The 22,257-nt window shown below is 51.8% G+C and overlaps 1 protein-coding gene across 2 annotated transcripts; it reads left to right on the top strand.

The window, feature by feature from the left end:
• Nucleotides 1–3,872: 3,872 nt before the first annotated feature.
• Nucleotides 3,873–21,773, top strand: CTXN1 (cortexin 1). 2 transcript variants are annotated; one of them, XM_081178159.1, is made up of 3 exons: nt 3,873–4,244; nt 13,140–13,249; nt 21,267–21,773. In XM_081178159.1, exon 3 carries the CDS (start codon nt 21,363–21,365, stop codon nt 21,681–21,683), a length of 321 nt encoding a protein of 106 aa, XP_081034285.1. In that variant the 5' UTR covers nt 3,873–4,244; nt 13,140–13,249; nt 21,267–21,362; the 3' UTR covers nt 21,684–21,773. The 2 variants fall into 2 exon arrangements, with proteins under 2 accessions (XP_081034285.1, XP_081034286.1); XM_081178160.1 differs by lacking the exon at nt 13,140–13,249.
• Nucleotides 21,774–22,257: the final 484 nt, after the last annotated feature.

Here is a 22,257-nt window from a genome sequence, read left to right as displayed (position 1 = left end):
GTTCCGCTCAGACACTGAGGTCCAGCACCGAGGGCCTTCTGGCGGTTCCCTCACTGCGAGAAGTGAGGTTACAGGGAACCAGACAGAGGGCCTTCTCGGTAGTGGCGTCCACCCTGTGGAACACCCTCCCTTCAGATGTGAAGGAAATAAGCAGCTATCCTATCTTTAAAAGACATCTGAAGGCAGCCCTGTTTAGGGAAGTTTTTAACATTTAATGCTATACTGTTTTTAACATTTGATTGGGAGCTGCCCAGAGTGGCTGGGGAGACTCAGCCAGATGGGCGGGGTATAAATAAATAAAAATTATTATTATTATTATTAATTATTTGCTTAATCATAGGTGCACCTGCCTGCCTGCAGAATGTCCCTGGTTCCACCCAGGTTAGGGCTTAAAATGTCCCCTGCCTATTATTATTATTATTATTATTATTATTATTATTATTATTATTGGTAAATCCGGCACTGATTGCAAATCCTGCCAATGTTTCCATTCCTTTGCTTATCAACCAACCAGCCACGCGTCCGGAGAAAGCGCATTCTCCCGGCAAGCCGCTAGTCCTCAGTGTTCCTCTCCCCCCCCCGCCCCCATCACTCCTTTCCCTGCCCCGCCCCCTGGCAACTCCACGTCCAATGGGGAAGGCCGGGTGGAATTCAAAAATCCTGCCTAGCACCTGCAAAGGGCGAGGGCGCCTCCTCTGCAGATGATGGAGCCGGAGGAGATGCGGTCTGGCCGGGCGGAGGCTGCAAGGGCCAGTGCCAGAAACTAGGTGGTCTGACAGGTCCCCACGTTCCTCCACATCCCGCCCCACTTCCCTCTGCTGGTTGCTAAGGGCATCTGTCAACATCCTCCATGGGCTTTTCTGCAGATGGAGGTGTGTGCAAGAGAGAGAGAAAGAAAGATATCTATGAATCAGCAAAGATCAGCTCCCCTGTCCATCAACCTCACACACATGACACTTGCTCCCTGCAGGATCAGCTCCCACAATGGAACATATTTCTACTGCTGCACTCATTAGAAACACAAAAGAAATGAACAAATCGGGGGAGTTTGGCAAAAACCTACCTGGGGGTGAAAGAGATCCTTTGCAAATCAATTCGTCTCTTTTGCTGTACTTGAAACAGCCTGTTCCTTGAAGTGTGGGCTGTGTGTTTTTTATTCTGCATTTTTGAAACACAACAGGTTGGTCCCAGATGAAAAACCACCAGGGGGTGTTTTGTGGGTGTGCCTGCGTTTAGAATTATCCATTACTCGCTTGTGTTTTTATATGCACACCCCTATGCGTTATATACATGCATTTTCCCTTTCGGGAGGCGGCGAAGAATTATTCTCCCTGGGTGCTAAAACACAGCTAATTAAAAACAAGATTTCCAGGTGTGAGTCTGCCGAGTTAGGGATAGAATCCAAATGACCTGGGGAGGGCTTGTGTTGGGGTGGATATGAGTCAGCCTTCTTGTTACACATGGCTCCGTCCTAGGATGCAAGCTTCCAAACCACATAGGAATCTTCGCCAGGCAGAGTGGAAATATTGTACAGTGGTACCTCGGGTTAAGAACTTAATTCGTTCTGGAGGTCTGTTCTTAACCTGAAACTGTTCTTCACCTGAGGGACACGGGTGGCACTGTGGGTTAAACCACAGAGCCTAGGACTTGCTGATCAGAAGGTCGGCGGTTCGAATCCCTGCAATGACGGGGTGAGCTCCCGTTGCTCGGTCCCAGCTCCTGCCAACCTAGCAGTTCGAAAGCACATCAAAGTGCAAGTAGATAAATAGGTACCACTCCGGCGGGAAGGTAAACGGCATTTCCGTGAGCTGCTCTGGTTTGCCAGAAGAGGCTTAATCATGCTGGCCACATGACCCAGAAGCTGTACGCCGGCTCCCTCGGCCAGTAAAGAGAGATGTGCACCGCAACCCCAGAGTCGGCCACGACTGGACCTAATGGTCAGGGGTCCCTTTACCTTTATCTTATGGCAGTTTTATGCAGATGAGTGCATGTTTCATCAGACCCACTTCATTATTGCCACATTGATTGCACCGCTCTCTATTTCTCCTGCTTGCCAGAATTATTTTTTTTAAAAAAGGATTAAGTTAGAATTGGCCCAGGAACAAGTTGCAGGAGTTTTCGGTTCAAAGAAAGAAAGAATTTCTCTCCTTTCAGATTAACAGTGACACTGGGGGATCACAGGTATATTGATTAAAACCCAGCTCAGAAAAGAATCAATGGCATCCTGCCGTCATCGCATTAGGATTCCTTTCAGGATTCAATCACGGCCCGTGTGCACTCAGCCAAATCAGGAAGCGGCCGCAACGATGTGAACTGAAAGCAGCGGAGATTTTCTGCCGGCTCAGCAGGGCTCAAAAGTGAAGAGGGGGCAGGAACGTCCCACTGCAATTGCTTAGGTGGTGTTGGAAAAAGAAGATCAGGTATCCCAGAGAACGACTGAGATGCGGAGAACCCCTTAAGCAGGTTGTTTGGATTCTGTTCCTAAACCCAGAGCCTGCAGACTCGCTCCTGGAATAATAACGGCTACCAACAGAATATAAAAAATACATCAGACATTAAAAACTTCCCTAAACAAGGTTGCTTTCAGATGTCTTCTAAAAGTCAGGCAGTTGTTTATCTCCTTGACATCTGATGGGAGGGTGTTCCACAGGGTGGGTGCCACCACCGAGAAGGCCCTCTGCCTGGTTCCCTGTAACCTCACTTCTCACAGGGAGGGAACCGCCAGAAGGCCCTCGGAGCTGGACCTCAGTGTCCGGGCAGAACAATGGGGGTGGTGTTTTTTTTGTTTAGGGGGGGAGGAGGGAGGGGGGAAATGGAGGTAATAATAATGATGATGATGTATTATTGATAAGATTATTGTGTTGAAATTGCCAATATTTTTTTTTTTTTTAAAAGGAGGTTTATAATTAAACTGAGGGTGAAGAATAAAGCATGTGCAGAGAGTTTGGAAGGAGGCCACAGTTAGGGATGGAGGCTGGTCCGATATTCCTTTAATCCCCACTCTGTTTCTGCTGCCTCAGTCCCCTGTCCCCCCCTCCTCCCCACTTGCTTGAAATGAGGCCTTAGGGAAATGACTTCTGCATCTCCAACGCTGTAATTGACCTGGCAAAATCCATCAGCAAAGAACTTCTTGCATCTGAGAAGCTTGGCCTGCCTTCAAAGCAAGAGTTTTCGGCACCGGCTCTCCCACCAACCGCGTTTGAAATTGCTTTGCTGGTCTCCAAAGCAAGACTCCGCAGCCTTGGAAATATCTCTGTGTCAGCAGCTCAGGCTCACAGTGCTCTGGTAAAGGTAAAGGTAAAGGTAAAGGGACCCCTGACTATTAGGTCCAGTTGTGGCCGACTCTGAGGTTGCGGCGCTCATCTCGCTTTATTGGCCGAGGGAGCCGGCGTACAGTGGCAAGAATGTTCTTTGCCCCAAAATGGAAAGAAGAAGCCGTCCCAGCAAAAGAAGAATGGATACAAAAACTTACGGAATATGCAGAAATGGTGAACCCTACCGGGGAAAAATAAGAAATCAAGATAGCAAACTTTTATAAAAGAATGGAAACGGTTTATTGAATATTTACAAACACACCGTAAACAGATAAGGACCTTGGCAAGATTATTGTAATAACCTGCAGTTTCAAAAGAGTGTACATTTAAAGCAGTTGACGAAAAGAATAAGTTAATTTAGAATATGCAGGAAATGTAAAAATAACAATAATTAAGGAACAGCAGAAAGAGGTTGCAGGATGCGACCCGCTGATAAAATAATGGCCATTTATAGCTTATGAAATCCGCAAGACAACCAACCCGAACTGACTAATTTGGATTAACTGAGTCGTGGGCTTCGTCATGCCAGCAGAAGGCGGATGAAACTCTTCTCCCCCCCCATAAAAAACTCCCAATTTTTGAGCAGCGACAGATGGGCTTCAGCATCACTGCTGCCACAAGTGACACGCCACCCCCTCCTCTCCTTTTCTCGTCCACGGACTTTCTGTGTTGCCCACCAGAGTCACGACTCAGCCCTGGGCGACGCAGCAGCCGCCGTTTCCCTCTCCCGGTTCTGCAAAGATGAGTTTTCTTCTCCCAGTGCCACCTTTTTGCTTCTGCAATTGATGCGTGTGTCTCCATAGGAACCGTCTGAGAAGGACAGTTTTCTTCCGTACAGTCTTCTCCAGGGAAAAACGGTGCCTCCTTCATCCCCAAGATGACAAGCGACGGGCAGCGAGGCTGATGGACGGGCACTGCCTTGGCCAACAGGTACGTGCCACACTTTTTTCTCGCCCTCCAGAAGTTTTGGGCAATAGAGGGAGGCGGGCGGAGGAGAACCCGATTTGGTCCGTATTTTAAGCAGAGCCACGTGATGGGCCAGAAGCGGATTGGAACGCTGTCGTTCTTGGAATTTTGCACCTCTCTGAATTTTGCGACGAAAGAATGTGCAGTTCTGCACACTCCCCCCATATTTTATGATAAATACTGAGAAATATTTAGGTTTGCAACCATTTATGTATCCAGGCAGTTTCTGATGTTAAGACTACCCACTGAAACGAGTAGCACTAATTAGGACTAATTGAAATTTATTGGCGTGCTCGCTAATTTAAGCGGCTGTACTCCGAGTATAATTTAGCAGGATACCGCGCAAAATATGTCTTTAAATGCCTGGGGTTGTATCCAGCTGGCTAATAAGAACCTTTAAAAGGAATTAAGCCAAATTAGACATGCCTATTAACTTCAATGGGTCTACTCTGAGTAGGGCTGGCATTGGATACCACCCATATTAGTCAGAACAGACCCACTGAAACGATCGGGCTTTAGTTAGGCATTGACTTCAATGAGTCTACTCTGAGGAGGACTGATTTGACTGCAGCTTTTTTGACTTTTTGTGATGAAATATGTATTTGAATATAAATCTTGTCTGTCCTTTTTTGTTGTTGAAAACACATACACACACTATTAATTTGGACATGGAACGGAGTGAAGCTACGGACGCTTGCAAGATTGACTTGGATTGGGAACAGACTGATCTGTCCAACTCAAGCCGTATATGACAGCAATTTCCTGAGATGCGTGCCAGGGCATGAGAGAATGGCTCGATTATTGCAAGGAAGAAATGTTTTCCATTAAAAAAAAGTTTCTGGGACTCCTAAAGCGGGAGGTTGCTTGTTGCATCCCTGAATGATTTTTTGCTCTGAAGTAGTCTCCCCTAAAAAAAAGGACGCTTTTTGGGGCACAGCACCCAAAAATGCACATTTAGGAGCTTTGTGCGAGGTCACAGCCCTGAAAACAGTGCTTTTTTCGGGGGAATCGCTTGCAGGATCAAGCGTCTCACTTGGAGCTGTCCTTGGTGCTGAAAGTGTTGAGGAGCCAGGCCTGAGCTCTGACGCTCGCAGACGGGATCCCACAGAACCACCTCCTGCAGAACCAAGGCGCAGGATATCTCCAGGTCCTTCACATGTGCATTCCCCTGATTGCCAGTCCAGTGACACAGAGAGAGGACCAGGTGGGATGCTGTGTAGCATTTAAAGAGTGCCTGTCCTCAGACCAGAGTGTTGGCCCTTAAAGAAACTAACTTCCTCTACCGCCCAAGGTCTAGGAGAGGTAGTCTGGGGAGAGAGACTCCATGTGATGGCCTGGGATTCGGACTCGGAAGCTGAACCTGAGGAATCCCAGCCTGCACAGGAGTCCCCGCCTCCAGGACCAGCTGAGCTGGGGCTGGGGCTTGAGCCTGAAGGGTCCTCACCTGTGCTGGGTCCTCAGGTGAGTCTGCTCTGGCTCCTGAGGTGATGGAGGACTCATTGCCTGCAGGTGCTCCACTCTCAGAGGAAGCTGAGGTTGCCTCTGGGTCCGGTAACCCTCCAGCCTCTCCTGAGCTACAGAGGCTCAGGGCAGAGAGGTGGAGGGAACTAAGTTCCTGCTGGAGGAGGGCTCGCTTCCAAGCCAGGAGAGATGAGTCACCAGAGGATCGGGGCCGCCCTATGCCTCGGGGCAGATAAAAGTCAGCCAGCCCAGTCCCAGGTTGCGGGAGCAACATTTTGTTGGTAGCCTGTTCCTGCCTGCACCCTGTCCTGCCGGAGCTTCTGACCTCACCCGACTCCCTGCCTTGGACCCCGCTTCAGCTGTGACGGACTGTCTCCCTACTGCACCCTCGACCTCGGACTGGACTCGGACCTTGCCTCACAGTTAACCTTCGGGACCAGTACACTCCACTTGCTTTTAACCAGGGGTGTGGGACTTCTGGTTTGTGGGCCACTTTTGGCCTGCCAAGGGTTCCATGTTGCCCCGCAATGCCATTTTCCCCAAAGCACGCCCACCGGTTCATCCGCCGACATCACTGGGTGATGGGAAGGCGGGGTTCGATCCTGCTGGGGTGCATTCCCTGCAGGGAACACGCCGGGGAAGTAGACCCCCGCAGCCACCGATTTAGGACCCTCCACAAGTCAGCTAACAAGCGAAGGGTTCGATTCCGTATTGCCGGCGTGTTCCCTGCGCATGCCCAGAAAGGTTCCAAGAGAAAGGGCCCCTTTGCAAACAGCCCCTCGCTGCACTTGGGGGGCTTCAAAGCACAGCAGCACCTGATGCCGCCATGGCGCCGGGTAATTGACAGGTGGGCGTGGTCGCCCACTTGTCCAGGGTTCGGAGTGAAGGAACTGGCCCTCCGTTGCTCTTAACCTTGGTGGGAGCAAGTGTCTCACTTGGAACTGTCCGCGGTGCTGAAACGCCCGAGCTGCCTTGAGCAGAACCAGAACAAGATGCCACCTCTTCCGGGTTGAGTAATTCAGCAGGGTAAGAAGGCATTGCTCAGACCCTCTGAGCAGAGGCAACAGGAATATTTGTCCTTGGAAGAGGGTAAGGTAAAGGGTAAAGGGAGCCCTGACCATTAGGTCCAGTCGTGGACAACTCTGGGGTTGCGGCGCTCATCTCGCTTTATTGGTCGAGGGAGCCGGCGTACAGCTTTCGGGTCATGTGGCCAGCAGGACTAAGCCGCTTCTGGTGAACCAGAGCAGTGCACAGAAACGGCATTTACCTTCCCGCCGGAGCGGTTCCTATTTATCTCCTTGCACTTTGACGTGCTTTCGAACTGCTAGGTTGGCAGGAGCAGGGACCGAGCAACGGGAGCTCACCCCGTCACAGGGATTCGAACCGCCAACCTTCTGATTGGCAAGTCCTAGGCTCTGTGGTTTATCCCACAGCGCCACCTGCGTTCCTTTGGAGGAGGGTGCCTGTTGCCTACTCTTAAACCCACGAATCCACGTTCACCTTTTTTCCAGTGCAGCAAGCGGTTCAGAAAACGTCAGGTAGCTCCCACTACCATTTGTGTTACTTGGGGACCTTACCCGATGGGTCACCATCTTCCAAACAATCAGGCCTCAGGCTGAATCAAAATTACTTTTTGTGCTTTCAATTCTGCCTGTTTTTAATAATCTGATCTGCATGTGTCATTGAAATCTTGGCTTGTCACGGAGCAGAGAGCCATTTCGATTTATTTATTTGCTCCTTGTCTCCTGCCTTTGCACCAAATGGTGCTTGTTGAGTCCTGGTTCACACACGAAGATCGGCCAAAAAACCGAACTCCCACACTGTGCGAAAAGTGATCAATTCAGTCTTGCATGGGGCTTTCTAATGATTCATGCCCGAACGTCAGTAATGTTCATATGGGGGAAGAGCGGAGGACCTGCTACATAGAAAAAAAGACTCCGTACCAAAATTTGCATTTTTTAAAAAATAAAAAAATAAAAAAGAGGAATGTGTCAGTTCTGCTGCAGAAGAAGACTAGATAATTTGGAACTTCACAACCTTCACAAAACAGTGTTGCTAACCGTAGCCTTGTTCTGTCTGCGTGCATTTAACTCCCCTGTTTAGGAGCGAGATAAAACATCCTGCATTTAGGGGGATAAAATGAAATATCTCAAGGCCACAAGTATGGGGGAAAGGACTTGGTTGTCCTAACAGGGCATAAACTGACCTGTGAGCCAGCAGTGCGATTCGGCTACTAAAATAACTAATGCCAACAGAAAAACAAGGTCCCGGTGGTCAGAAATAATGTTTCCTCTCTACACTGGCCAGGCAGTTTTCCCTGGTTTCTCATGTCCAGTTCTGGGTGCCCCGTTTTAAAGAGGACATGGAACGTCCAGGGCGAGTCCACAGGAGGGTGGCCAGGGTGATGAGGGGTGGAAAAATTGGGTGTGTTTCGGGTTTTGGCTGAATATTAAAGGTAAAGGGACCCCTGACCATTAGGTCCAGTCGTGGCCGACTCTGGGGTTGCGGCGCTCATCTCGCTTTACTGGCCCAGGGAGCCGGCGTACAGCTTCTGGGTCATGTGGCCAGCAGGACTAAGCCGCTTCTGGCGAACCAGAGCAGCGCATGGAAACGCCGTTTGCCTTCCCGCCGGAGCAGTACCTATTTATCTACTTGCACTTTGACGTGCTTTCGAACTGCTAGGTTGGCAGGAGCAGGGACCGAGCAACAGGAGCTCACCCCGTCGTGGGGATTTGAACCGCTGACCTTCTGATCGGCTAAATATTAGAAAGTCCCTAATGGGAAGAGCTGTCAGGCAGTGGACAGGGGCGTGCAATATTTCACCCCAGATATTTCAAGCTGAAACTTGGTATCTGCTGGCCAGGGATGCTATGTTTGCAGCTTGTACCAAGCAAGAGGTTGAAATGGATGTAATAATAATAATAATAATAATAATAATAATAATAATAATAATAATAATAATTTTATTTATACCCCGCCCATCTGACTTGGTTTCCCCAGCCACTCTGGGCAGCTCCCAACAGAACATTAAAAACACGTTAAAAGATGAAACATTAAAAACATCCCTAGACAGCGCTGCCTTCAGATGTCTTCTGAAAGTTGGATAGTTGTTTATTTCCTTGACATCTGATGGGAGGGCGTTCCACAGGGCGGGCGCCACCACTGAGAAGGCCCTCTGCCTGGTTCCCTGTAACCTCACTTCTTGCAGGGAGGGAACTGCCAGAAGGCCCTCAGAGCTGGACCTCAGTGTCCGGGTAGAATGATGGAGGTGGCGATGCTCCTTCAGGTCTACTGGACTAAGGCCGTTTAGGGCTTTAAAGGTCAGCACCAACACTTTGAATTGTGCTTGGAAACATCCTGGGAGCCAATGTAGGTCTTTCAGGACCGGTGTTATGTGGTCTCGGCGGCCGCCCCAGTCACCAGTCTAGCTGCCGCATTCTGGATTAGTTGTTGTTTCCGGGTCACCTTCAAAGGAAGCTTTGAAGTTGTTGTTTCCGGGTCACCTTCAAAGGAAGCTTTAGAAGACATCTGAAGGCAGCCCTGTTTAGGGCAGTTCCCTCCCTGTGAGAAGCCAGGTTACCGGGAACCAGGCAGAGGGCCTTCTTGGTGGTGGCACCCTCCCTGTGGAACGCCCTCCCATCAGATGTCAAGGAAATAAACAACTATCTGACTTTTAGAAGACACCTGAAGGCAGCCCTGTTTAGGGAAGTTTTTAATGTTTGATGTTTTACTGTGGTTTGAATATTCTGTTGGGAGCCGCCCAGATAATAATAATAATAATAATAATAATAATAATAATAATAATAATAATAATAATAATAATAATAATAATTTATTTGTACCCCGCCCATCTGGCTGGATTTCCCCAGCCACTCTGGGCAGCTTCCAACAAAGATGAAAAATACACTAAAATGTCACATATTAAAAACTTCCCTGAATACGGCTGCCTTCAGATGTCTTCTGAATGTCAGGTAGTTGTTTATCGCTTTGACATCTGATGGGAGGGCGTTCCACAGGGCGGGCGCCACTACTGAGAAGGCCCTCTGCCTGGTTCCCTGTAATTTGGCCTCTCGCAGTGAGGGAACCGCCAGAAGGCCCTCGGAGCTGGACCTGTGCCCGGGCTGAACAATGGGGGTGGAGACGGTCCTTCAGTTATACAGGACCGAGGCCGTTTAGGGCTTTAAAGGTCAGCACCAACACTTTGAATTGTGCTCAGAAACGTACTGGGAGCCAATGTAGGTCTTTCAAGGCCGGTGTTATATGGTCCTGGCGGCCGCCCCCAGTCACCAGTCTAGCTGCCGCATTCTGGATTAGTTGTAGTTTCCGAGTCACCTTCAAGGGTAGCCCAACGTAGAGCGCATTGCAGTAGTCCAAGCGGGAGATAACCAGAGCATGCACCACTCTGGCGAGGCAGTCCGAGGGCAGGTAGGGTCTCAGCCTACATACCAGATGGGGCTGGTAAACAGCTGCCCTGGATACAGATTTGACCTGCGCCTCCATGGACAGCTGTGAGTCCAAAATGACTCCCAGGCTGCGCACCTGGTCCTTCAGGGGCACAGTTACTCCATTCAGGACCCAGAGTGGCTGGGGAAACCCAGCCAGATGGGCGGGGTATAAATAAAATGTGGTGTCCCCTTCCAACTTCACGATTCTCTGAGAGGCACTCGGGAAGCTTATCCCTGATAGGATGGATCTCTATTCCGACTCAGCGGGTGTTTTCAATCAGTTGCCGTGTTTCCTTGAAACGAACCCTTAATCCCATAAACCGGAGCGCTGGCTATCTCCAAAGGGCAGGATTATAGATTAACGCAACAGAAGGATTACAGTGAGGGGCGGCAGGTTGCTAGAGATGGTAAACTCTGTTCTCATAAGGAAATGCCATGAGGGCGATCTGAGCTGGAGGCGGCGGAGGCAGCTGAAATTCTGGATTTCAAGCATCCCTCCTGCACCCTGGACACGCTTAGGAAAAGCGTTTGCTCTCCCCGTGGAAGATTTAGGGTTCTTTCACAAGGACGGCAGCAAATCGTGGTGAGGTTTGGGGACGTTAAGCTTTGCATGCCGATAAGATCGACTCTGGCGGGGTTGGGACATGGAGGGTGAGATAGAAGAGCAAAAGGACACCTGCTTTGCATGTAGAAGGTCCAGTCTGTGGCATTTCCCGGTAAGACATCGAAAGGTTATGGTTTGAAACCCCCTGCTGCTCACACGAGCATGAGAAGTTGCCTTGAACAGAGTCAGACTGTTCTTCGATCTAGCTCTGTACTGTCTTTGTTGTTGTTTAATTGTTTAGTCGTGTCCGACTCCTCGTGACCCCCTGGACCAGAGCACGCCAGGCACTCCTGTCTTCCACTGCCTCCCGCAGTTTGGTCAAACTCATGCTGGTAGCTTCGAGAACACTGTCCCACCATCTCATCCTCTGTCATCCCCTTCTCCTTGTGCCCTCCATCTTTCCCAGCATCAGGGTCTTTTCCAGGGAGTCTTCTCTTCTCATGAGGTGGCCAAAGTCTTGGAGCCTCAGCTTCAGGATCTGTCCTTCCAGTGAGCACTCAGGCCTGATTTCCTTCCGAATGGAGAGGTTTGATCTTCTTGCAGTCCATGGGACTCTCAAGAGTCTCCTCCAGCACCAGAATTCAAAAGCATCCATTCTTCGGTGACCAGCCTTCTTTATGGTCCAGCTCTCACTTCCATACATCACTACCGGGAAAACCATAGCTTTAACTATACGGACCTTTGTCGGCAAGGTGATGTCTCTGCTTTTGAAGATACTGTCCAGGTTTGTCATCGCTTTTCTCCCAAGAAGCAGGCGTCTTTTAATTTGGTGACTGCTGTCACCATCTGCAGTGATCATGGAGCCCAAATCTCTCACTGCCTCCATTTCTTCCCCTTCTATTTGCCAGGAGGTGATGGAACCAGTGGCCATGATCTTAGTTTTTTTGATGCTGAGCTTCAGACCAGACTCAGCTTATCCATATACAAATATGCCGTTAAGACAGGATTTGCAAGCAAAAATACAATACAATACTCCCTGACTGCAGAGGAATATTTGAGGTCATTGGGAGAGTCAAAATGGCTTCAGGGTGGCTCTCCTGTACTATTTCAGACACATGGTTCATATATTTAGATATGTGTGCATTTATGAATATTTATTCTATATAACAACCCCTTCTTATAGCAACCCCTCTCTCCCTCTTTCCTCCCCTGACAAACATCTCCTTTTGGAAACACATGCAACCCATTTTAATTGTGTTCCCTTATCTCCATCTCTCTGTCTCTCTTTGTTTCCCTCCCCGTCCTATGCTGTCATTAATATCATTTATTTTTTTTAAGTTACTAAGGGAACAGGACTTTTAATAAACGCGAATGAAATTGAGTATTTCAAACAAAATGAAGCTGAAGTTCTTGCTGGCAAAGGAACTATTTATTCTGTGAAATACAAAATGAAAATGTAAGGAAAGGAGGAGTTGAGTGGGCGATTGGGGAAAAAAGGCATTTTCATTAGCCGTTGGAGAATTCGCCTTTAAATTGGGGGTTTCTTAACACTCTGGGAGGCTCCCAACAGAATATTAAAAACACGATAAAACGTCAAAGAATAAAAACTTCCCTAAACAGGGCTGCCTTCAGATGTCTTCTAAAAGTCAGAAGGTTGTGTATTTCCTTGACATCTGATGGGAGGGCGTTCCACAGGGCGGGCGCCACCACCGAGAAGGCCCTCTGCCTGGTTCCCTGTAACCTCACTTCTCGCAGGGAGGAAACTGCCAGAAGGCCTTTGGAGCTGGACCTCTGTGTCCGGGCTGAATGATGGGGGTGGAGACCCTCCTTCAGGTCTACTGGGCCGTTTAGGGCTTTCAAGGTGAGCACCAACGCTTTGAATTGTGCTCAGAATCATCCTGGGAGCCAATGGAGGTCTTTCAGGACCCGTGTTATATGGTCCCGGCGGCCACTCCCAGTTACCAGTCTAGCTACCATATTTTGGATTAGTTGTAGTTTCCGGGTCACCTTCAAAGGTAGCCCCATGTAGAATGCATTGCAGTAGTCCAAGCGGGAGATAACCAGAGCATGCACCACTCTGGCGAGACAGTCCGCAGGCAGGGAGGGTCTCATCCTGCGTACCAGATGGAGCTGCCCTGGACACAGAGTTAACCTGCGCCTCCATGGACAGCTGTGAGTCCAAAATGACTCCCAGGCTGCGTACCTGATTCTTCAGGGGCACAGTTAGCCCATCCAGGACCAGGGAGTCCTCCACACCAGCCCACCCCCTGTCCCCCCAAAACAGTACTTCTGTCTTGTCCAGATTCAACCTCAGTCTGCTAGCCACCATCCATTCTCCAAACGAAATGACTCTGTCCTTCAGGGACACAGTTACGGTGTCTTACAACCCATTCATTGTCTCTTTTGCAGCCTCTCAGCCTAACAACGATGTTGTACTGATGTTGGAGAAGAAGGGATCGGATGCAGTCATTTTTCCTCTGGTTCTAGAGTTGCCAGCCTGCTGGAACCGCAACTGGAAGGTATGAGGGCATGTAATCTCCCCTCACCCCCCCTCTCTCCTTTCCTCCTTTCTTTTTATATTGATTTTTTATTACCTTTCAGAAATTTTAACAAATCAACATTAATACCTGTACATGTTTCTCTTAACGATTTGACTTCCCACCATAGGTGTAGCCAGGAATTTTGTTAGGGGGAGCAGGTTTTTGTTGGGGGTGGGTGTTATGTACTGAAGTTCTCACCCTGGGCCAGCAGGGGGATACTGTAGATAGTTATGCAAATGAAGGATCGAAAGTGACGTTCAGTGATTGGATAGTTTTAGAAAGTTGCTACAGTAACGTTGTACTGGAGCTCTATATAAGCAGGCTGACTGAGCCCTTCAGTTCAGTTCTGTCCTGGCCTCTGAATAAAGAAGACCTGTTTGAAGAATCGCTGTGTTGTCTGATATGTTCACCCACAACTTAAGAGTGGGGACAGAACCTCAGATTTGTATTGATTTGTGTTGATATTGATTGATTGGGGGGGGGGGGCAGCTGCCCCCTTGTTTCACACCCTTATTTCCACCCCCCCCACTGCATTATGTAGCATAAATCTAAATCGCATACTTCTTTTCTCTGTTACAATTGTGGTCAATTCTCCTCCGCTGCCCAGATTTCGAATCCTGCTTGCAACTTCATTTTTTTAAAAAAAGTTTATATATATATATTTATTTAAAGTTTATACATTTCATTAGTTTTACAATCCTTTTAAGATTTCCAAACTTCCTTCCAGTAGCACCTTAGAGACCAGCTAAGTTTGTTATGGGTATGAGCTTTCGTGTGCATGCACACTTCTTCAGTTGCCAGTACCAGATGTCTGAAGATACTTGTCAGAGCTGCTTCACGATCCTAGCTCACAGAGGATCACGCTAGCCAGCGGTCATTAAGTAAAAGTCTTTATTGAATTACAGTTTCCATTCTCACGCTGCTGTCTGCAACTCTACGTCTACTAGCTAGATCGGCGAGGCTCCGTCTGAGTCTCCGCCCCGTGCGCACCAACTTAATATCCTAGCCTTGCTCCACCTTTTCCTCCTGACTGTCCTCCTCTGGGTCCCTCTACCCCCCGGGGCTTCTTCCTTCCGGGATTCTTCTGACGCTGACCCGGACCCTTCTGCCTCCTTGCGCCGGGCTTTAGGACCCGGCTCCCTTTCGGGGCTGCTCACTGCGCCGCCTTCCTCTGCATTTGAACTTGGCGCGCGCGCCCAACCTTCCACTTTCCTCTTAACCGTTTCCTCGCTCCCCGATGGAGGTGTGGCCACTCCTGACTCCTGCCCTCCCTCCTGTGGTGAGCTGCCAGCGCTTCCCTCCTGGCTCCTTTCCTCTTCCCTGCTTCCTGGCGGTGACGCTGGTCCCGATTTCCAGCTGCTCCCCCCTGAGTCTCCTCTGGCTCTATCTTCCTGGGGTGCTTCCCTAGACTCCCCCCTTGCCCTGGCCACTGGTGCTCCCTTCTGTGAATCCTCTGATTCACTGGAAAGACTGGGAGATCTCGGGTCGTCGTCATCACTCATCCTTTCCTCTGTCTCCTCCCCTTCGCTCTCTGTTTCCTCCCTTGCCCGTGCCTCTGCACCTAAACCCCTGACATCCATCCCCCCCTCGAAGCCCCCCAGTCCCCCCTCCCCTCCTTCCGGTGCTGGAGCTGGGGGCTGCTGTTGCAAAGGGACGAACGTCGGATATCGGTCGCTTCCCGTGGCAGGCCTCCAGCGGAACTCTTCCAGGTCTTCCTCTCTGCTCTCGTTGACGACAGTCACCTCCTCTTCCATCTCTGTGCCGCCGTGCTCGAAACCAGGGTCGTCCCCGAAAATGTCCATGTCCGTCTCTCCCGCACTTCCTCCAGGCGGCGTTGCTCGGCCGGAACAGTCCAGCCACTTCCTGCGGAACTGCTCCTCCGGCCTATCGTCCCACCAATACGAGGGTTCTGAGACCGATCCCGAGGGTGACCCCTCCGGGGAACGGACGTCCCGTGTTGGTTCCTCGTCCGAGTCGAACCCCCTGAACGTGCTGTCCGAAAGCGTGGGCGTGAAAAGCCAGTCGTCGAAAAAGTCTGCTGGCATAGGTCTATGTGGGAAGAGGGCATGAAACTCGTCTTTGAGCAGAGGTTCGTCTAAAGCGTAGCCCGGCACCCAGCTGTTCGCACTGGCCGGGGTGCCCTCCCTGGCGAGAAAGTATTCTACTCCCTCTTCCCCCCATCTGGAGTCCAAAATCTCCGTGACTTCGTTGATGCGCTCCTCCTGTGCCACTCCCGCGTGCCCCGTTCCTTCTCTGAGCGGACTCGGCGCCGTTCCGGGTTCCTGGAACCTGTGCGGTGCCTTGTAGGGAGTGAGCACCGATCTGTGGAACACCGGATGCATTCTGGAACCCTCCGGAAGCGCCAGCCTGAAAGCCACCGGGTTGACCTGCTCTTCGACTTGGTAGGGCCCCAGTTGTTTATGCCCTAGTTTCTTCTTGGCCAACGACCTGGCCGGCACTGCGTGGGCTGCTAACCAGACCCAGTCTCCCACGTGGAGCTCTTCGCCAACCCTTCTGTGCTTGTCCGCTTGTACCTTGTATGCGTGTTTAGCCAGCTCCAGGTGGCGCCGCAGCTGATCGTGGACTTCCTGCAGCTCCGACGCGAACGCATCTGCTGACTGCGGCTCCCCTTCTCCCCTGCATTCCAGTCCCGGAAAGGTTCTAGGGTGCCGCCCGTTGTTGGCGAAGAACGGCGTGACGCCCGTGGATACGTGCTTCGTGTTGTTGTAGGCAAACTCTGCAAGCGGCAGGTAATCTACCCACGTCGCAGGCTGTTGATTTGCATAACATCTCAGGTACTGCTGCATGATGGCATTGGCTCGCTCCGCTTGCCCGTTGGTCTGCGGGTGTCTCGCCGACGCCAGGTTGATCTTGACGTTTAGGAAGCCCATCAGTTTCTGCCAGAAATTCGAGATGAACTGCCGCCCCCGGTCGGACAGAATAGACCGTGGCAGACCGTGAACCTTGAACACGTGGTCTATGAACAGTTTGGCGGTTTGCTCCGCCGTGGCCACCTTAGCACACGGAATGAAATGCGCCATCTTGGAGAACAGGTCCACCACCACCAACACTGCCGTCTTGCCCCTTGAGCTGGGCAGATCCGTGACAAAGTCCAGAGCCACCCTTTCCCAAGGTTCGACCGGAGTTTGCAGCGGCTCCAACAGTCCAGCCGGCGGTTTGTGCACCGGCTTTGCCCTCTGGCAGGTGTCACACCTCGCTACGTAGTCTGCGACCTCCCCTCTCATTCCAGGCCACCAGAAATCCCTGGCTACTAATTCCACCGTCTTCTCCTTGCCAAAGTGCCCGGCCGTGGGTGCGTCGTGCAGCTGCTGTAGCACCTTGGCTCGAAGTTCGTCACCCGGCACGTAGATGGCCCCTTTACGGATGAGCAAGCCATCTCGTAGCTGGAAACCGTCGGCCGCTGCCTTGCCCTCTCGCACCTCTGCCATCTTCGTTCGTGCGAAGGAGTCCCCCTGCAACGCTCGCCGCACCGCCTCTAGGTCCACGGTCGCCGCGGCGCACGCCCACACTGTCGGTGCAAAGATGTGCATGGCGGCCGCTGGTGTTGCGTCCTCCAGATACTGTGGCTTGCGGGAGAGAGCGTCTGCCATGATGTTGGTGTCCCCCGGGACATACTCTATTCGGAAGTCGAAGTCCGCAAAGAACTCAGCCCAACGTATCTGCCTCTGGTTCAGGAACTGTGCCGTGCGCCAGTGTTCCAGATTCTTGTGGTCCGTGCAAACCTGCACCGTGTGCTTGGCGCCGATCAGAAAGTGCCTCCACGCCTTGAACGCTGCATGAATGGCCAGCAACTCCCTGTCCCATATGGTGTAGTTCTGCTCGGACTTGCTGAGCTTCCTGGAGTAAAACGCTCCCGGCCGCCACACGCCCTGCGGGTCCTTCTGCAGCAGGACCGCCCCCACTGCTCTGTCCGAAGCGTCTGTCTCCACCCTCATCGGCATGCTGGGGTTGACGTGAAGCAGCTGCTCTTCCGACGCGAAGAGACGCTTGAGGGCCTGAAAGGACTGCTCCGCCTGCTCTGTCCAGATGAACTTCTTCTTCTTGGAGCTAAGGGTGTCAGTGATGGCCGCCGTCTGCATCGCGAAGCCCTTGATAAACTTGCGATAGAAGTTCGCAAAGCCGACAAACCGTTGGACCTCCTTCCGGTTGCGTGGGCTCTTCCAATCCAACACCGCTCGAACCTTGGCGCTGTCCATGGCGAGCCCCTTGGCAGACAGCTTGTAGCCCAGGAAATCCACCTCCGGCACGTCAAATTGGCACTTCTCCAGCTTGGCGTAGAGCCTGTGTTGCTTTAGCCTGCCCAGCACTTCCTTGACGTGCTTGTCATGTTCTTGCTGCGACTCCGAAAAGATGAGGATGTCATCCAAGAAACAGACGCACGTCTTGTAGAGAAGTCCCGCCAACACGTGATGCATAAATGCTTGAAAAACGTGAGCGCCATTTTGCAGTCCAAAAGGCATAACTCTGTATTCGTAGGTACCCAGTGGCGTGAACATGGCTGTCTTCCACTCATCACCTTCCCGCATGCGAATGAGGTTGTACGCCCCCCGCAGGTCCAACTTGGTGAACACCTTTCCCTTCCGTACCTTCGCCAGGAGGTCGTCGATGCGGGGCATGGGGAAGTCCGACGGCTTGGTCACACTGTTCAAAATCCTGTAATCCACTACGAGTCTTTTTTGGGGCGTGTCTCGCTTCTTAACAAAGAATACAGGACTGCCCCCCACTGCCTTAGACTCCCGGATGAAACCGCGCTCCAAATTATGATCGATGAAGTCTTTGAGTTCCTGCAGTTCGTCCTCAGACATGGAATACAGCTTCCCTTTAGGCAGCGCCGCCCCCGGCAGCAGGTCAATTTTGCAGTCATATGGTCTGTGAGGGGGTAGCCTGTCCGCCTCCTTCTCGCAGAAAACTTCCAGAAATTCTGCGTACTTGTGGGGAATCGCTTGCAGCGTGCCTAGCAGCAGCTGTGACTCCTCTTCCTCTCCTTCCTGCCTGGGTACGATGCAGTGTTCAGCACAAAAGGAAGAGCCGAAGACCAGCTGCCTCTGGAACCAAGCCATCGTTGGGCTGTGCTTGTCTAGCCAACTCATACCCAATACAATGGGCGTGTCAGACAGTTGAGTGACGTTGAAGCTGATGACTTCCCTGTGATTCCCAAGTCGCATCACCATTGGTGGCGTCTGCTTCACCACTTGCCCCCCTAGCAGCTCCCTGCCATCCACCGTGACAACCTGCAGGGGCAGTGTGGCCGGCAGCAACTGCACAGCGTGGCTGTCGACAAATTCCTGCCCTATAAAGTCCGCGTTGCTGCCGGAGTCGATGGTGATTGGCACGTCCATGGTGATTCCATTGGGCAGCTGGAGAGATGCTGTGAGCCTCACTACTGGTTTGGGCGGGAGGGGGTTCACTGGCTGTAAAATTTCTGGGGACTGCGTCACTAACACGTCTGGCTGGGCCCCAGTGCCTCTTCCTCCAGCCAGACATCGTCGTTTCCCTGCTGTGGTCCTCCCTGCTGCGTTGCTGCAGTCACCATTGCTGAGGCTGCAGTAAGCTTGTGGGGCCTCTGGGGACACTCTTTCGCCATATGCCCTGGCTGCTCACAGACGTAACACTTCCTGGTCCCTCTAGGAGGCTTCGCCTTCACTGCTGCCGGTGCTAGGGCTCTGGTTGCTGACTGAGCCCTTGCACCTCCAACCTCCATAGGTTCGGCTCCTCCTCCTGGCGGAGGCGTGGATTGCGTTCGCGCTGCTTCTCTGGGAAAGAAGGAGGGGCCCCCGGCTGGTTCGCGCCCTCCACGTCCTTCGTCCTTGCTCCACGGACGTCCTTCCAGCCTCACCCCCACGGCCAGTGCCCTCTGAACGACCTCCTGGGTGGTTCGGGGTCTCTCCCCCCTCGCTATCTCATCTTTAATCGAGTTGTGCAGTCCCTCCCAAAAGAGGTCTCTTACAGGAGCCGAATCTCTGTCCCATTCCAGGGCGCTGACCAAGGCGAAAAAGCGTGCATGATACTGTCTGACGCTGGCCCTCCCTTGTCTCAGCCCATGCACCTCCTTCCGTGCAAGATCAATGTCAATACTTGATAAGAAACACCCATCCATCGCTTTAATAAAGGCATCCGCATTCTGGAGCGCCGGATCGTTATCTCTCCATAAATTGCGCACCCATGCTTTCGCCTCCCCATGCAGATGGGACATGATGAACCCCACTCTCTCCTGTTCATCTCTAAAGTCTTTATGCAACAGTTGCAGTGCGCACAGTACGTCGGCTCTAAAGTTGGGATACTGTTGCAGGTTCCCATCGAAGTGAGAGAGCAGCCCGCCTGTCCGTCTCGCCAACCCAATTCCCTCCTGCCGGGGTGGTTGCTTTGCCAGTACGTCTAACCTGACCTGGAGATCCCTGCAGGCGGCAGCTGCCTCGTCCTCTCTCTTCCTGGATGCGAGAACCTCGGCGTTCAGTTGTGCCACTGCTTTTCTGAGGTCCTCTATCTGCTGCTCAGCCGTCATGTCTCTTGCCGTTCGTGAGCTCGCTAGTGGGCGCCTGTTTCTCTCCCCTCCTCGAGGCTGCAGATGCCCACAATGTGGAGACGGAGCCTACTGTCAGAGCTGCTTCACGATCCTAGCTCACAGAGGATCACGCTAGCCAGCGGTCATTAAGTAAAAGTCTTTATTGAATTACAGTTTCCATTCTCACGCTGCTGTCTGCAACTCTACGTCTACTAGCTAGATCGGCGAGGCTCCGTCTGAGTCTCCGCCCCGTGCGCACCAACTTAATATCCTAGCCTTGCTCCACCTTTTCCTCCTGACTGTCCTCCTCTGGGTCCCTCTACCCCCCGGGGCTTCTTCCTTCCGGGATTCTTCTGACGCTGACCCGGACCCTTCTGCCTCCTTGCGCCGGGCTTTAGGACCCGGCTCCCTTTCGGGGCTGCTCACTGCGCCGCCTTCCTCTGCATTTGAACTTGGCGCGCGCGCCCAACCTTCCACTTTCCTCTTAACCGTTTCCTCGCTCCCCGATGGAGGTGTGGCCACTCCTGACTCCTGCCCTCCCTCCTGTGGTGAGCTGCCAGCGCTTCCCTCCTGGCTCCTTTCCTCTTCCCTGCTTCCTGGCGGTGACGCTGGTCCCGATTTCCAGCTGCTCCCCCCTGAGTCTCCTCTGGCTCTATCTTCCTGGGGTGCTTCCCTAGACTCCCCCCTTGCCCTGGCCACTGGTGCTCCCTTCTGTGAATCCTCTGATTCACTGGAAAGACTGGGAGATCTCGGGTCGTCGTCATCACTCATCCTTTCCTCTGTCTCCTCCCCTTCGCTCTCTGTTTCCTCCCTTGCCCGTGCCTCTGCACCTAAACCCCTGACAATACTATATATCATTTCCCAGAAAGCTTTTACCACCACATACTGTAAAAAGCCCCTCCTTCCAATAAAACTTTTTTGTTGTTGTTTAGTCGTTTAGTCATGTCCAACTCTTCGTGACCCCCTGGACCAGAGCACGCCAGGCACTCCTGTCTTCTACTGCCTCCCGCACTTTGGTCAAACTCATGCTGGTAGCTTCGAGAACACTGTCCCACCATCTCGTCCTCGGTCGTCCCCTTCTCCTTGTGCCCTCCATCTTTCCCAACATCAGGGTCTTTTCCAGGGAGTCTTCTCTTCTCATGAGGTGGCCAAAGTATTGCAGCCTCAACTTCATGATCTGTCCTTCCAGTGAGCACTCAGGGCTGGTTTCCTTCAGAATGGAGAGGTTTGATCTTCTTGCAGTTCATGGGACTCTCAAGAGTCTCCTCCAGCACCAGAATTCAAAAGCATCCATTCTTCGGCGATCAGCCTTCTTGATGGTCCAGCTCTCAATTCCATACATCACTACTGGGGAAACCATAGCTTTTACTATATGGACCTTTGTCGGCAAGGTGATGTCTCTGCTTTTTAAGATGCTGTCTAGGTTTGTCACTTTAATAATAATAATAAAAACCAACCCTCCTATTTCCGCAGGCGAAAGGGGTGTTTGGTCAGAGGCGCGGCATCGTCATGGAGTAGATCTCTGGAAAGGAAACTCCCTCACCCCCAAAAAACCACACACACACACACATGATCCTGGAAGATGCTTGCTGCCTGACACCACCCCTGGCGAGGAGTTTTCGCCGTGCTGCTGCGATGGACAACGCCTCAACGCTGGATTACGAGCTCCTGTCCCCGGGGCGAGTGGAGCCCGTCCCCAGCCCTTTCGGGATGGACGCGGAACAAAAGACGGTCTTTGCCTTCGTCATCCTCCTGCTGGCGTTCTTGGTCATGCTGATGGTGCGCTGCTTCCGCATCCTGCTAGACCCATATAGCCGGATGCCTGCTTCATCCTGGACCGATCACAAGGAGGGGCTGGAGAGGGGGCAGTTCGATTATGCCCTGGTATAGCTCAGGCGAGGCCTGATGTCCAAAAGCGGGGGAAACCTTGGCATCTTCTGGAGTAGGGTTTCCAGGGGAAGCGAAGTCGCTGTTCTCAAGGGATGGGTGGGCAGGGGGTGGGGTTTTTATTTGGGTGCGGGCAGGGGAGTTTTCAGTTTCGTGAGGTCGTAAGCAACCATGGGAAGGTGCCCGTTTCAAACCATAGCTGTCAACATTTCCCTTTTCTTGTGAGGAATCCTATTCAGAATAATAAAAAAGGGAAATGTTGACGGCTATGTTTCAAACACGGCATCTGCCGAGCTTCTCAGTGCAGGTGAAATAAATGCTAAACCACACGGTTTCAGGACAAACTGAAAAGTGCTCTGATCCAAATTGGGTGTGTGTATGTGAAAATCTGTTCGGAATTTCCTTTGCAATCCGCTTCGCCAGAGAGAGGCCAAGAATCTCAGATCTGATCCAACTCCTTGCCCATTTTCTGTGTCTCTGGATGGGGGGAGAGGCAGGTGCCCCCTTTGCTGTGACCTGAAATGTCTTGTGTTGTGGGGGGGGGTAGGGAGTTGTAGGGGGTGGGCTGGGGGGGGCA

Source organism: Podarcis bocagei, assembly GCF_964188305.1.
Source record: "Podarcis bocagei genome assembly, chromosome: 18".
Lineage (NCBI taxonomy): Eukaryota > Metazoa > Chordata > Lepidosauria > Squamata > Lacertidae > Podarcis > Podarcis bocagei.
Note: the sequence above shows the minus strand (reverse complement) of the source record. Positions and strands in the feature narration are given on the sequence as shown.

What these genes read in the sequence shown, in the direction of transcription:
- CTXN1 (XM_081178160.1), top strand. Translation starts at nt 21,363, where the DNA reads ATGATCCTGGAAGATGCTTGCTGCCTGACACCACCCCTGGCGAGGAGT.